Here is a 15,840-nt window from a genome sequence, read left to right on the forward strand (position 1 = left end):
TTTAAATTTTTGACAAAGATGCACTGGCTCCGGCAAACAGGTTTTATAACCCACCAGAAGGGCAGTGTCTAGTGCGAGCAGCTCCACTGTCCTTAGATAATCGCCAGGTGATGTGGAGAGACCCAGAAAGTGGTGAATGGAAGGGACCAGATAGGTTAATTGCCTGGGGGAGAGGGTTTGCTTGTATTTCATCAGTTGGAGAAGGAATCAGATGGGTGCCAATGAGTCGTATTTGCCTTGTTCATCGGAGAGAGACAGAAAAAGAGAAAGACCTCAAAACAAAGGAGAAAATCTAAGAAACATCTGACACTGAAAGAGCATGGCTAATAAGAAGACTGTTAAAGAACTTTAAAAACCAGAATCATTGGACTTCCTAACACAAGATGAGACTAATGGACAATGGACTTATGGACATTTATAAATATTCAATTTATGATTATTTGATCATGTTATTTGTTATATACTTCTAGCATGTATTATGTTACTATGTGCTTATGTAATTTATGTAATTATGTGTAATACCTCCCATATTGATGGATTTATGTTTCAAGGTCATGACTACCCTATTTTCTAAATCAAAAGAAAGGGGGAGATGTTAGGATTACCAGGTGAGAACTCAGGTTGTCTGGACAGTGACAAGGTGAGAATTCAGGTTGACTTGACAGTTCTCTGGCTCAGAACTTTGGTTTGCGCCTTTTAAAGGGAGTTTACACCTTAGGAACTCTAGGAGGAGCAAGCTCATTGGTTGAAGTAATGTTTCCCAGAAGCTCTTGCATTATCCCATGCCCATTCTCTGGGAGGATAAAAGAAAGGCAGCATTGGGTCTGAGAGAATGGACTCCGGGATAAAGTCTTGACGCCAGGCAGGCTAAAAGGAAACCAGTCTGATTTGAGAAAGGACAAGAGTTGGAGGAGATTCAGAGCTCCCAAGAAACCTGTGCAAAGAGGAAAAGATTTTACAGATCTCCTCCCAGAGAAGGATTATAATTGAGCAGACTCACAATTCAAGAACTTTACAATTGCTTTGACTTTTTGTTTTGTTTTTAAGAATAATTCTAGTAATGGAAATGAAAGAAATAGAAATTCTGTAGAACATTTTAGTTTGTGGTTGTGAGAAAACTTTAGCAATGCTAGACTTGTCATGACAATTACTTGAAGAATCAGAAATCAATATTTTTTTTAAGTAACCAAGAATTCATCAAGTTTACATAAACTGTATTGCTGATTTAGATGATAGTACTGATAGTCATATTTGCCATCCTTGAATTGAAAATCAGTGTACTTTTTGCTACTTATTGAAAGCAATGTACTGGAAATGTCCCTGAATGGAGTTTGCTTGAGTTAAAACAATTATCATAATGATCTCACCAAAGTAAATTTTCTTATATAATTAATTAATGGAGTTGAATGAATGTTTGTTTTTGATAGCCAGGTGCCAAGTCTTTCTACAGCATTGTTTTTTTTACCATTTCCAAAATGATCCATTGTTTTATCTTTTAAGATTATTTTCTGTTTTTTTTTTTAGTAGACCTCTCATTCTTTTAGCTTCTTATATTTTTGATTCAGTATATTATCACTAAAGGAAATAGTTGAAATAGCATTACTTATCTTTTTGAAGGCATTTTATCATTTTAGGTTAAATCTAAGATCATTGCTACTTAAATGCTGAGTTCATACTTCTCTGCTAATTAATTGTTTTATTACTTCTCTTGCTCTAAATGAGGGTTTAAAATTATTATTATTATTATTATTTTTTTTTTTTTTTTGCTATACAGGATATTCTGTTTCTTGCTTTTGGATTGTTCCTTATGCTCGTGTATTGGAACAGTTTTCCTTTTCCATCTGTCAAGGCATATTTTCATCTATCTTTTAAATTGTAACTCATCTCATATTTTCTCAAAAGCTTTTCTTCTCTTCCCTTTTTTAAAATTAAAATTTTTTGGATACTTTTTATTTTCAAAAGAATCATTTCCTTGTAACCTCTTTATATCCTCCATCTCCCTCTCTTATAGAAAAAAAAGCAAAACCAACAATAATCCAAGCAAGATTGTCCCCTCCTAATATAGAGATTGTGATGTACAATTTTGTAGAATTCTGCACCTATCTGCTTCCAATTCTTAGGGAAATGACTTATTATTTTTGATTGTCAGCTCTTGATAATATTTTAACTCTACTTTTGTGTACCTTGAGTATTTTCTTCCGATAGTAGTCATCTTTTTTTTCTTTCTGTTGTAATGCTTAGTAATCTAAGAAGCCCTCATGGTTTTTAGCTATGCTACATATACAGATGAACCCCAGATCTATATATCTAGCCCTTGTATGTGTCTGGAGCTCTACTCTGTCATCATGAACTGTTGAATGTTTTAACCAGATTTTCCATAGACATCTCAATCTTAAATAAAAGTTATTATATTTTTTTTCCCCAAAACCCATCCTCCTTCTGGATTTCCCCAAATCTATAGAAAGGACTACCACCTCTGCAGTCACCATATGCAATATTAACCTCAACTCCTCACTCTCCATCTTTCCACAGTTAGTTAGTTGCCAGATCTTGTTATTTCCATCTCTACATTTCTCACATTCATTCCCATCTCTTACTCACATAACAACAACCCTAATTGAAGACCTCATCACCTTTCACTTGGATAGTAACTTCCCAGTTTGTCTTCTACTTCAATCTTCCTTTATTCCAATTTACCTTCCTCACAGCTTGCTGCTAAAAATAATTTTCCTAAAGCACAGGTCATTTTACTCCTTTACTTATTAAACTGCACTAACTCCTATTGCCTTTAGGATCATATTATAAACTTTTTTGGCTTTTAAAAATCCTTCTCAACCTAACCCCAATCCACTTTTAAAAATGTATTTTATAATAAGTTTTCATTTTTCAAAATACATGCAAAGATAGTTTTTAACATTCACCCTTGCAAAACCTTCCTTGTTTTCCATATTTTGTTCCCTCTTTCCCCACCTCCCACCTCTCCTACTTAGCAAATATCCAATATAGGTTAAACATGTGTAGTTCTTCTAAACATATTTCCACATTTATTATATTGCATAAGAAAAATCAGATCAAAAAGGGGGAAAAAAAGAGAGAGAAAAAACCCAAGCCAAGCAAACAGCAACAATAAAGATGAAAATACTATGTCGTGATCCATCTTTAGTCACCATAGCCTAGAAAAGGCTCTATCACAACTCTATTGGAATTGTCCTGAATCACCTCATTGTTGAATAAAGTCAAGTCCATCACAGCTGACCATCACATAATGTTGTTGTTGCTGTATATACAATGTTAACTTTGTTCTCTTCACTTTATTTAGTACCAGTTCATAGTAAGTCTCTCTAGGCCTTTCTAACATCATCCTGCTGATTATTTTTTATGGAACAATAATATTCCATAACATTCATATACCATAACTTTTTCATCTTTTCCCCAAATGATGGGCATACACTCAGTTTCCAGTTCATTGCCACTACAAAAAGAGCTGCTACAAACATTTTTGCACATGTGGGTCCTTTTCCCTTTTTTAAGATCTCTTTGGGATACAGGCCTATTAAAAACATTGCTGGATCAAAGGGATGCACAGTTTGGATCAAAAGGATGCACAATTTGCCCTTTGGTCATAGTTGCAAATTGCTCTCCAGAATGCTCAACCCATTTTTTTGATCTTGTTATTCTCCTTCCTTCACTCTGTGGTCCATCTAGACTTAACTGTACCTCCTCCCATTTTTGTGCCTTTAAGCAGGGCATTTTCATAATTAGAATGCACTCCTTGTCCCCTTTGACTCTTAGAATCTCTTGTTTCTTTTAAAATTTAACTCAGGTACAGCCTTGTTCATGAAACTTTTCCTGATACATTCCAGTTGTTAGTGTTTCATTTTTCTCTTCATATCTTTAAAAAAAGAAGTCCCCAGAATCTTGTAAAAATCAATCAGCAAGCATTTACTAAGTGCTACCATGTATTAGGAATAGGGGATGCTAGTAAAAGAATTAAACAATGTAAAGTTACATTCTAATAAATGCTTGCTGATTATGAGAAAATTAAAAGATGGCAGTATAGATGAACAGTATGAACCATTCCCATCTTTTCTTAATATTTGTAAGTTACACATTATTACAAATATTTAGGCCATAATTTTTACCTTAACTTTCCTTTATTTGTATAGAGGATTTATTTAAAAGCGTGTATATTATACAATCTCATCTGAGAGGAATTTGCCTTTTTTCTTTTTTTCAAAATTTAAGTCATGATGGAGATGACCTTTATGTGATATTTTAGATAATAGTGAATGTGCTAATATTATTTACATATAATATTACCTTGTAAATTAAATGTATGTGCCTATATATGTATGTACACACACACACACACACACACACACACACACACACACACACACACACACATATGCATTTGTATATCTCCACCATCAATAAGCATCTAATATCAGGAACTTCTTAAAAATGCTTCATCAGTTAGATTCACAACCTGCTTATATCTGTTGTCTCAGAATGATATTCATTTTTCATTATTCAGAACCATAAAACAAGATCAATAGAAATCATTTGTTAAAAATGGGCTTTTGTTACCAGAAGAAGCTCAGAGTCATTTAAAGAATTCTGAAGTCTCCTGAAGACAATCCTGTCTGCTTTCTTCCTCCTATTTAATTCTGGGTTCAATTTGTTCTCTGTTTGTACTATATATTCTAAATAGATATACTAATAGGAAAGCATTGTGGATGACCCCCAAGGTTCCTTTTTCCTCTAGTATTATGATTCCATGAAATTCATTGGAAGGACTATGAAAGGAATGCATATTGGCAATAAAATAAATAGGAAATTTTCTGATGCTGAGTGAAATGAGCAGAACCAGAAGATCACTATACACTTCAACAACAATGCTATATGAAGATGTATTCTGATGGAAGTGGAAATCTTCAACATAAAGAAGATCCAACTCACTTCCAGTTGATCAATGATGGACAGAAACAACTACACCCAGAGAAGGAACACTGGGAAGTGAATGTAAATTGTTAGCACTACTGTCTATTTACCCAGGTTACTTATACCTTCGAAGTCTAATACTTAACGTGCAACAAGAAAATTGGATTTACACACATATATCGTATCTAGGTTATATTGTAACACATGTAAAATGTATGGGATTGCCTGTCATCTAGGGGAGGGAGCAGAGGGAGGGAGGGGAAAATTTGGAAAAATGAATACAAGGGATAATGTTATAAAAAAATTACTCATACATATATACTGTCAAAAAATTTGTAATTATAAAATTTTTAAAAAATAATAATAAAATTTAAAAAATAAATAAATAGGAAATTTTGCTTGCTACTAAATGATTATTATAATTTTGTATGTAAGAGGAAGTTAATATAATGAAGAAATAGAAATAATGAGTTGTTGAATGATTGTGGACAGTATCTTGGTTGTTAATACTATAACCAATATTAGGGATTTTTGGAAAAGAGTATCTTAGGTCTGAATATATTGAGTTCTTGGGAATCTTTGACGTATACTACACTTTTTATTATGTTTTACAGGATGGTTTGTTTTTCAGTTGATACTGATGTGCTGTTTTACATTTTTGTTTCCATTTTTGGCATTGTTTCTAAGTATGACCCACATTTTCTCAAAATCATCCTAAAAATATAGGAAGTTTCAAATATTAATGTAAAATATACCACAGGCACTCATAGCAGGATGATATGAAAACCTTTTTTCGTAATATGATCTACTTTCTTGATAAGCCAGATAAATGCCTTACTTTGAGGAAACTTTTTATATAACAACTTGAACTTTTAAAACAGATAAAATAGACACTGGTATTTTGGGTGAAGCAAAACATGTCAGTAGCAGAATTTTTGACTTCAGAGATTTATCTGCTAGATAGTATATTATCTAAAACAAAGCAAATTTGAACTTTTAGTGGAAGACATAAATAGAGTTTGAGATGTTGCTTTTGGGCTCAGTCTGGAAATTGGAATATAGCAATATTAAAATATATATGTGTATATATTTTGTGTGTGTGTGTGTGTGTGTGTGTGTGTGTGTGTGTGTGTGTGTGTGTATGTTTTGGAGACTAGATCTCCCTAAGTTGACCAAACTAAAAGTATGGCAGCTATACACAGCCTTGTCCCCATTGTTGATCATAACAGAATCTTTGACCTGAACTCGTTTCTGATCTCCCTTCCTTAGGCAGCCTAACTCTTTACACTTGGGAGCTCATCATATTGGAACTCAATTTTGTGTAGACATCTTAATCACTTCAGAAACTAAATGCTGTTAATATCAAGAAATCTAACAACCCTCAGCCTTTTGGTTACTTGGTTCGCAAGCGTACTCTTTTTTTTCCCCTTATATTTGTTGTTCAATCATTTTTTTTTTAATCATGTCCGATTTTTTTACTCCATTTGGAGTTTTCTTGACAAGGATAGTGCAATAGTTTGCTATTTCCTTCTCCAGCTCATTTTACAAATGAGATATTGAAGCTGAGGGTCATATAGCTGGTAAATATCTGAGGCCACATTTGAACTCCGGAAGATTAATCTTCCTGATCCAAGCCCAGTGCTCTCTCCACTATGTCACTCAGCTGCCCAGTATCTTCCAAACTGCTTTTCAGTTATCCCAGTAGGTTTTGTAAAGTAATAAGTCTTTACTAGTAACTGGAGTCCTTGTGTTCATTGAATTCCAAGGCATTGTTGCTACATATTGTTCAACCAATCTGTTTTATCAATTGATGTTTCCATTCTTATTGGAACTATATGCAGTGTCTTATAATTTTCTTCTGATTTAATGTTAATTTTTACTTTTTCTCTAGGTAGTGGGTGGTGTGACTACCTCAGCCTGATAGAAGTTCTGCAGTACTGTGTAGTTGTTTAATTTTCATTAAAGTTTAGTCAGTTTCATTTCTTGTAGTGTTTTCTACTATCAATGTGTAATCCTTTCTGAACTTTTCTGGAAGTATTTTGTGTGATATTTGTGAGTAATCTCTAAGCCTTCATTTTTTTTCCCAAGCTTAAACCTTGTTTTTTTTTTTTATTTTAAAATTTTCTTATTCTGAATTTCACCCCAGATAAAATGAGCACTTCCAGTAGAATAGAAAGATAAAATTGTATATAACACTGTTTGTTTTAAATACCTAAAATAAATGTTTAAAGTATATTTGAAAAATGTAATGTAACTTTCAAAGATGTCCTTTTTGTTATTCCTTCTGACATTTTTTTTTATTCTGTTTTCTTACATTAGAAATGCTTTAATGATTTTTTTTCTTTTTGGAAACTTTCTCTACCACAGTTCTTCCCTACCCCATTAGAAAAAAACCCTTGTAACAAACATATATAACTTACCTGCCAAGAGGTAGGTAGAATTGCTATCATCAGTCTTTTGCAATTAGTTTTCCAGGATTTCATTAAATTTTCCATAGAATTTGTCTATTTTTTTATCCTCTGCTTTGAGTGTTTGTACATAAGATACTGTTATCCTCATGGCAACCATTTTATTTATGTTTATCATGAGCATTGGAAGAGGTGTATCAAGAAATTTTGCTTCTTATTGTCTTTTATGTTGATACCAACTGCACTAGTCTCTTTATTTGCTATTATGAAATTTAAAATTTATTAATATTCTTTCATTTTAGCTACAACTTCCAACAGTGATTTTGTTTATCATGAGAATATTAATACTTATGTGCTCCAATTCTAATATTATGATAATTTGTAAAATTTGTCAGTTCTTTTCTCTGGGTTTAGACAATATTTTTCATCATGAGTCTTGTAATTATCTTGAATCATCGTATTTCTGAGAAGAGTTGAGTCACATCGTACAATTTTCCTGTTCTTATATATTTAATTCTCATATATTCAGTTTTTCTGATTCTTCTTACTTCAATTTGTATCTGTTCATCTAAGTCTTTCCAGGTTTTTCTGAAATCAGCCTGCTCATTCCTTGTAGCACAATAGTATTCTATTATATTCATAGACCACAACTTGTTCAACTATCTATCTCCCAATTGATTTGTATTCCTTCAATGACCAATTCTTTGCCATCACAAAAGGAGCTGCTATAAATATATTTGTATAAAAAGGTGCTTACTTCTTCTTTTTTAAACTCTTTGGTCTACAAATCTAGTATAGTGGTATTGCTTCATCAAAGTACATGCATAACTTTAAAGCTCTTTGCTCATAGTTCCAAATTGCTTTCCAGAATGGTGGATCAGTTTACAACTCCAACAATGCATTAATGTCCCTGTTTTCCCATATCCTCACCAACATTTATCATTTTTCTTTTCTGTCATATTAGCCAATCTGATGGTATGAAGTGGTACCTCAGAGTTGTTTTAATTTGCATTTCTCTAACCAGTAGTGATTTAGAGAATTTTTTTATATAACTATAGATAACTTTAATTTCTTCTCTCAAAACTATCTGTTCATATCCCTTGAACATTTCTCAATCGGCAAATGACTTTTATTCCAATAAATTAGACTTTCTTCTCTATATATTTGAGAAATGGAGCCTTTATCAGAGATATTTGCCTTAAAATTTTCCCCCGGCTTTCTGCTTTCCTTCTAAACTTGTTTGTGCCAAACCATTTAAATTTAAAATAATCAAAATTATCCTTTTTTACATCTTTTAGTATTCTTTATCTCATTTGGTCATAGATTCTTTCCTTCTTCATAGATCTCTCAGGTAAGCTATTCCTTAGACTCCCAATTTGCTTATGGTATCATCCTTTATGTCTAAATCATAATGTTTTGATGTTATCATAATATAGTGTCTGTAGTCTATACCTAGTTTTCTGCCATATTGCTTTCCAATTTTCCTAGCAGTTTTTGTCAAGTAATGAGTTCTTATCTCAGAAGCTAGGATATTTGACTTTATCAAATAGTATATTATTATGGTCATTTACTCCTGTATTGTGTACTTAATCTATTCCACTATATTTCTTACCTTGTAGCAGATATTATTGGTGATTATTGCTTTATAATACAGTTTTAGATCTGGTATGAGTGGACTACCTTCCTTTACTTTTTTTTTTTCTTTTGTTCATCCCCTTGTTATTCTCGACCTTTGGTTCTTCCAGATAAATTTTGTTGTTATTTTTTCCTAGTTCTATAAAATAAGTTTTTGGAAGTTTGATTAGCATGGCCCTGAATAAATAAATTAATTTAGCTAGAATTGTAATTTTTTTATTATATTGACTTGACCTACCTATGAGCAGTTAATTCTTTTCCATTTGTTTAGATCTGACTTTATTTGTGTGACAAGTGTTTTGTAATTATTTGTATAGTTCCTGTCTGTCTATGCATAGACTCAAATATTTTATATTGTCTACAGTTACTTTAAATGGACTTTCTCTTTCTATCTGTTGCTGTGAGATTGGTAATATATAGAAATGCTGATGATTTATGTGGGCTTATCTTTCCCCCTAAACCCTTTCTATTCTAAACTTCTCCATTGTGGGTATCCTCCCAGTCTTCTAGGATTACAACCTAGATATCATCCTTTAACTCCTCACTATTTCATCTCCATGTCTACTCTGCTGTCAAGCTTATTTATGTTGATTTTTCCTTTGCAACATCTCTCAAATATGTCCCTTTATCTCTTCTCAAATTGCTACCATCCTGGTACAATCCCTCATCATATCATGTCTGGGACTGGTTTTGCAAGTAGACATTTAAACCTATAATTGAATATGAGGAAGAGCTGACTGGATTGTATTTGGGAAATTGTGTGATACTTCTAAGCATTCCACATTTTTCTGTGGCATAACAATCCAGCTGTTTAACACAGATTTTCTGATAATGTACATTTACAAATCTTGAAATGCCACAATCTCTGGAAAATCAAAATTAAGCACGATCAGAAGGCAATAGAAAAACGGGCTTTGTTAGAACACATTTCCAACTTTAAATAGTAAGCAAGCTTTATAGTAGGAGATATTGGTTATGTCCAGAAAAAGGAGTGGGCCAGTGAGATCTAAGAATAACAGATAGACAGCCAGAGTGCTTTACTGTGTCTACAAAATGAAATATAGAGTTGGAGGAAGGCTCCCCCATGTAGGATTGTGTCTGTATTGAGAATCGATGAGAGAACATTCAGAGGAATCTCACAGGATAAGAAGGCATAGTGGGTTGGTATTCACAGAAGTCACAAAGATCCTGCTAGAAGGGACATCAAGACCACCTGGTCCAAGACTCTCATTGTATAGAAAAGGGAATTGAGGCTTAAGAGGTTAAATGCCTTTTACAAGATCATCTGAAATTCAGAGGTGATCCTTTCTCTGCTCTTGCCTCATGATATCACAGATACATTGAAGTATATGATATTATTTCTTTAGCTTACTTCATATATGTTTGGAAGTATTCATAATAAGCACACAGAGAAAGTTTTTTTTTTTTTTTTTTTTTTTTAACCTATATAAGTGACAGACCATGTTACTGTGCCTTGTTAAGTAGAACAAACAGGATGACCCATAGGCCTATATCTGGGGAAACGGTGTTCTAGAAAAGCAATTACCCACTAATTGTTTTTAAGACTTATTCTCTCAGAGGAGGCCAGTTACTACTGTGTGAGGTTCCTCAGGGAGTGCTGAATAGTAAAGGGAAAATGAAGGACCATTAAGGTTAATTTAATATTCCCTTAGCCATGGAGAATTACCCAGTGGGGAACCTGCTGAGGTGAGTGTTACAGAGCTTGTGGGTAGCACAAAGTGATAAGATAAATTCTAGGACAAGCCATCAAGTAAATCAGGAGGCAGACTGGGATGTGTGTGTGTGTGTGTGTGTGTGTGTGTGTGTGTGTGTGTGTGTGTGTAGGTTTAGGTGTATTTATCTTTTGAAAGTCAGTGGGTGGAGGACCTTTTGATGTTACTCTTTTCCTAAGTTACTTTTCTTTTTGTCTCAGAGAAAGATTCTTAGGCTCCTATTAATCTGCTGAGAGTCAAACATATTTAGAAAATGATTAAATTTTTTAGCAAAGGCAAAGAAATAAGGGTTAATTAACCTGAAAATGAGATAGAAGTGTAATTCTGCAAAAGATTTAGAAGGGATATTTTTTTGAAGGAGACTTAAACCTGATGTATAGAATATCTTGTGAAAATCTTTATACTATTACCGGCTAAAGTGATAGAATATTTTTCTCTTGAGATTATTTTTAAGCCTGAGTGGATCAGGGGATGGCTTAATATGTTAAGTGGAACATATGAAAAATGGATAGATGACCTGTTGAGAGGTTGATATAAAGTAATGAGATTATTTTTATAAATCAGACAAAAGTCAAGTAATCATTTAGTCATCACATACTTATAGAAAAACTTTTAAATTTCCTTTGGTTTTATGGTTAATTCACATTTTATTGTATCAGAATATGTGCTCTTTTGAAACTAAATCACAGTTTGAGTTTTTTACTATACGTAGTTGGGAGTTTAATCTCAACTTTTTTCTTCTTTTTCTGAACAGTTTCAGACTCATTGGCGCAAACTGTAGTTCAGCATCTAAGATGGATAATGCAGAAGGATCTTTTAGGACAAGATGTCTTTCTAATTGGCCCTCCTGGACCTCTTCGACGTTCTATTGCTATGCAATACCTGGTGAGCTATTTATTTCTGTGAATTCATGAGGGTGTTTAGAGTATTAAAGTAGCATTTAAAAAATGAAATGACTTCATGTGATTAGAAGGCTTAAAAATAGCAGGATTAGTTCATTGCTTAAAAGATTTCTTTTTAAAAAAATCATTAGATGGGTTGTTGCTAAAAGATTTTGAAATAAGTCCAAAGATATGTGTTTACTTCCCCTTGGAAGCAAACATGACTTTTAGGGCTTTGCTAGTCTTACCATGACTAGACAACAATCAGTAATTTAGAAATAATAGTCATAGGACACAAGACAGAATCAGCAAATCTCTGGTCACAAAACAAAACCCAATTTTGGAATACCTTGAGATATTCTTTTATTCCATTTTAAAAGATGTTAAGACTTGATCAACTAAAACAGTCTTATGTACTTTTTACAGTAAAGAGAAAATCCTTCTCAGAAGCACTTGTCATCTTTGTAATCTCCTTTCTTTAGTAATTTTAAGTCTGGCACACCACTGACATATACTTTCCCTGACAGTGTCTTATAAGTGAATCAGAATGTCATTAAGATCTTGTGGAATAATAGTTAAGATATTTGCAAAAAAAAAAAAAAAAAGATAAAAACTGTATTTTTTCCTAACAGTTCAGAGCAAATGTTATTGCCAAGACATTTCTGTGACATAAAGGATGGCAGCTTCTATTGCTTTCACTTTGTAGATCTGTTGAAGAAAAAGCAATTTGCTCATGTGCACATAGCCAACCATTGGAAGATCCAGGTTTAAAATTAGTTGTCTTCTAAGATAGTGTTGTAGATCCTATGCTGTGTTCCCCAGTCATATTCATCCTTGACTTCTCCCTCTTGTTCACTCCTTATACTTAAGTCTCTTCTTTTTTTTTTCTTTCTATAACATCTTTTATGCATTTCCCTTCTTTCCAATCACCCAGTTCAGGCCCTCCTTACCTTTTAATTGGATTAATGCAATAGTTTTATAATTGGACTCCCAGATTCCACTTTTTTTTTTTTTTAAACTTCTGCCCATTGCTCTATGTTCTACCATCTGGGAACAAACAGAACAAATCTCATTCCTCTTCCAAAAGATGATCCTTTTGATAAATTTTAAAAAATGTTTCTTGCAATTATATGTAAAAACAATTTTTAACATGGTTTTCTAAATTTTGAGTTCCAAATTCTCTTCTTCCCTCCTTTCCTTGCTTCTTCATTGAGGGTGCTAGCAATTTGGTATAGATTATACATGAACCATCATGAAAAATATATTTCCATATTAGTTATTCTGAAAGAAAACATAGATCAATCTTCCTCATACTTCCTGTATACATAAAATTAAGTAAAAGATAGTATACCTTGATCTACATTCAGATTTCATCAGTTCTTTTTCTGGAGATGGATAGCATTTTTCATCACAAGTCTTTCATAACTGTCTTGGATTGCTGAGGGTAGCTAAATCATTCATAATTTATCATCATATAATATTGCTGTTAGCATCTTCTCATGGTTCTGCTTATTTTACTTTGTATCAGTTTGTGATTTTCTGAAATCAGCCTGCTAATCATTTGTTATAGCACAATATTATTACATTATAATATCATACCTAGCATTTTGTTCATCCATTTCCCCAGTTGATTATCATTCTCTCAGTTTCCAATGCTTTGTCATTATACAAAGAGTTACTATAAATATTTTTGTATAAATAGGCCTTTCCCCCATCATCTTTATTTGATATTTTTGGGATACAGATCTAGTAGTGATATTGCTGTGGATCAAAAGGTATGCATAGTTTTACATAGCTCTTTGAACATAGTTACAAATTTCTCTCCAGAATGGTTGGATCAGTTGACAACTCCACCAGTGGTATCCCAATCTTACTATATCCCTATCAACATTTGCCATTTTTCTTTTCTGTCATATTAGCCAATCTGATAGATATAAGATGGTGCCTAAAAATTGATTTAATTAATGTTTTTCTAACCAATAGAGATTTACAGTATTTTTCATGGAGTTTGATTACTTTATCTGAAAGCTTTAGAAATTCACTGATTAGTTTTAATGCAGAATTATTCTTAAAATAACAAATTGACTACAGGATAGTTGCACTGGCAGATAACTTAGTCAGGATTTGATTTTCGTATTTGAATTTCTTTTGTAATAGTTTCATACTATTCTCCACAGGAGTTGACCAGGCGGGAGGTAGAGTATGTTGCACTGTCCAGGGACACCACTGAAACTGACCTGAAACAACGAAGAGAGATCCGGGCTGGAACTGCTTTCTACATTGACCAGGCAAGTGGCTGTTTCACCCCAGAACTCTTCATGGTTGCAGCCAGAGTTATAAATGGCAGAGTATCAATTGAATACTAGAGATACTCTTGTAATGTATTGTCTTTTATATCCCTGCCCTTGAGAATGAAGTGATGAATTGGTATTGAGACCACAGATAAATATTATTGTGCTTAAAAAAAATATGGATAAAGAACAATGCCATTGACTTTGTAGTTACCTTTTCGTTCTTCCTCATTATCCTATGTTGAATGAAGGTTTTTCCCCCACAAATGAAGAAAATACAGGAAAAAAATATATCATCATCTATGCACTGTTTTCTAATTTGAAAAATCATTAAGAAAATGTATTCATGATTAATATAGAATTGTGTTTCATATGATTGATTATACATGTGTAACATCAAATTGCTTAGTCTTACAAGAAGAGAACAGGAAAAGAAAGAAAGGGAGAGAAAAATTGTTCTTGCAATTTGGAAAAATAGTAACTTAATAGAAAAAATTAATGTAATTGGTCACAAACCTGAAATGTTAGTTTTTTTTTTTTTTTAGTTTTAAGTATAGATTAGTAGCTCTAGTAATCAAATTTAAGCAAGTTAAAATGAAGCCACTTTAAATTTTTATTCAAAAGCATTGTCTTTAAGTATTTCAGATGTTCAAGGAATTCCTTTAACAGAGAGAATTTCTAATTGACTTTACCTTTCAGGTTGTTGCTTTAAGGATATTTATACAGAGATTATTTGACTATGAGTCAAATAACATCTGGTCCAAAAAAAAAAAAAAAAAGAGAAAGGCTATTTTACTTGTTTTTCAAAATCATATTCATATATATTTGGACCTTTTGTTGAAGTTTGACAGAAAAAATGTTCTAGAACATCCAAATTAAAAGATCTAAATGATCTTTTAAAGAAAAAAAAAACATTAGTATATAGCTAATATTTTATTTCTTGTATTTTTTTCATTTCTGAACTTCTCATTGTTAGAGGTTAACCGCAGGGACTTTTATACATTTAGTAGCATCACATTCATATGTAGGTATAAGGCTCTCTTCAACTATGTATAGAGAAGCAAAATAAAAACTTAGTCCTAGAAGCTGGTATAAACAACTGGGACACTGCTTGGAAGGTTGGTTTGTTTGTTTTTTTTTCATTACAACCTAGAATACAGAATGAATTTAAGACAGATCAATTAAATAGATTTTATTAAGTACATACTATATACATAACATTGTTCTAGTTGGTGGAGGAGGTATAAAATTTAGATAAGACATGATCCCTGCCTGTATGAAGCTTATATTCTGTTAGGGAGGTACATGAATAAATAACTGATAAAAGAAAAGTTCAGTGTACATTGTGGGGCCTAGCAGGGATGAGGTGAGGGGATACCTTTACTAACTATTATCTCAGTCAAACTTCAAGGAAAGGTAGACATTCAACAGGAGTGAGCAAGCAATTTGGGTACAAAGAATACTGAACAAAGACGGCAATATGTGGGTGGAGCTGGTAGTAGGGGGTTGAGTAAACCAGTTTAGAAAGTGGCAGATATAGAGCAGAATAGTAGAGATATGGGATAGAAGGTCAGAGTGCTAAAAAACTGGAATTTCTTTCATTTTAGGCAAGGAAGTTGGAACTTGCTAGGCAGTTTGCAGGGTTTCGAGGAATAACATAGACCTATACATATATCTAAAGAAATAGTTTGATGATAGTATGAAAGATGAATTGGTAGTGGTAGGACCTATTTGGATATATATAGGCAGGTGACAATGAGGACCTGTAATAGAATAGTTACAATTTGACTAGAAAATGAATCAATGAAATCAATAAAAAATATTGTGTTTAAATGTACTGTACATGTTATTTAGTATTGAGGACAAAAATACAAAAGCAAGATAATCTCTGATCCCAAGGAGCTTATATTAGTAGAGCTATATTGGACTCTAGGGAAGGTTTTATGTG

General features: G+C 32.8%; 1 protein-coding gene across 1 annotated transcript in view; it reads left to right on the plus strand.

Moving 5' to 3' along the window:
• Nucleotides 1–15,840, plus strand: part of VWA8 (von Willebrand factor A domain containing 8) — a 413,374-nt gene that overhangs the window by 21,295 nt on the left and 376,239 nt on the right. Inside the window, exons 3-4 of the mRNA XM_074299190.1 lie at nucleotides 11,475–11,605; nucleotides 13,779–13,889. Coding sequence (XP_074155291.1) covers nucleotides 11,475–11,605; nucleotides 13,779–13,889 — 242 coding nt within the window. The remainder of the gene's footprint in view (nucleotides 1–11,474; nucleotides 11,606–13,778; nucleotides 13,890–15,840) is intronic.

The sequence above is a fragment of the Sminthopsis crassicaudata genome, chromosome 3, assembly GCF_048593235.1.
Source record: "Sminthopsis crassicaudata isolate SCR6 chromosome 3, ASM4859323v1, whole genome shotgun sequence".
NCBI classification, from domain to species: Eukaryota; Metazoa; Chordata; class Mammalia; order Dasyuromorphia; family Dasyuridae; genus Sminthopsis; species Sminthopsis crassicaudata.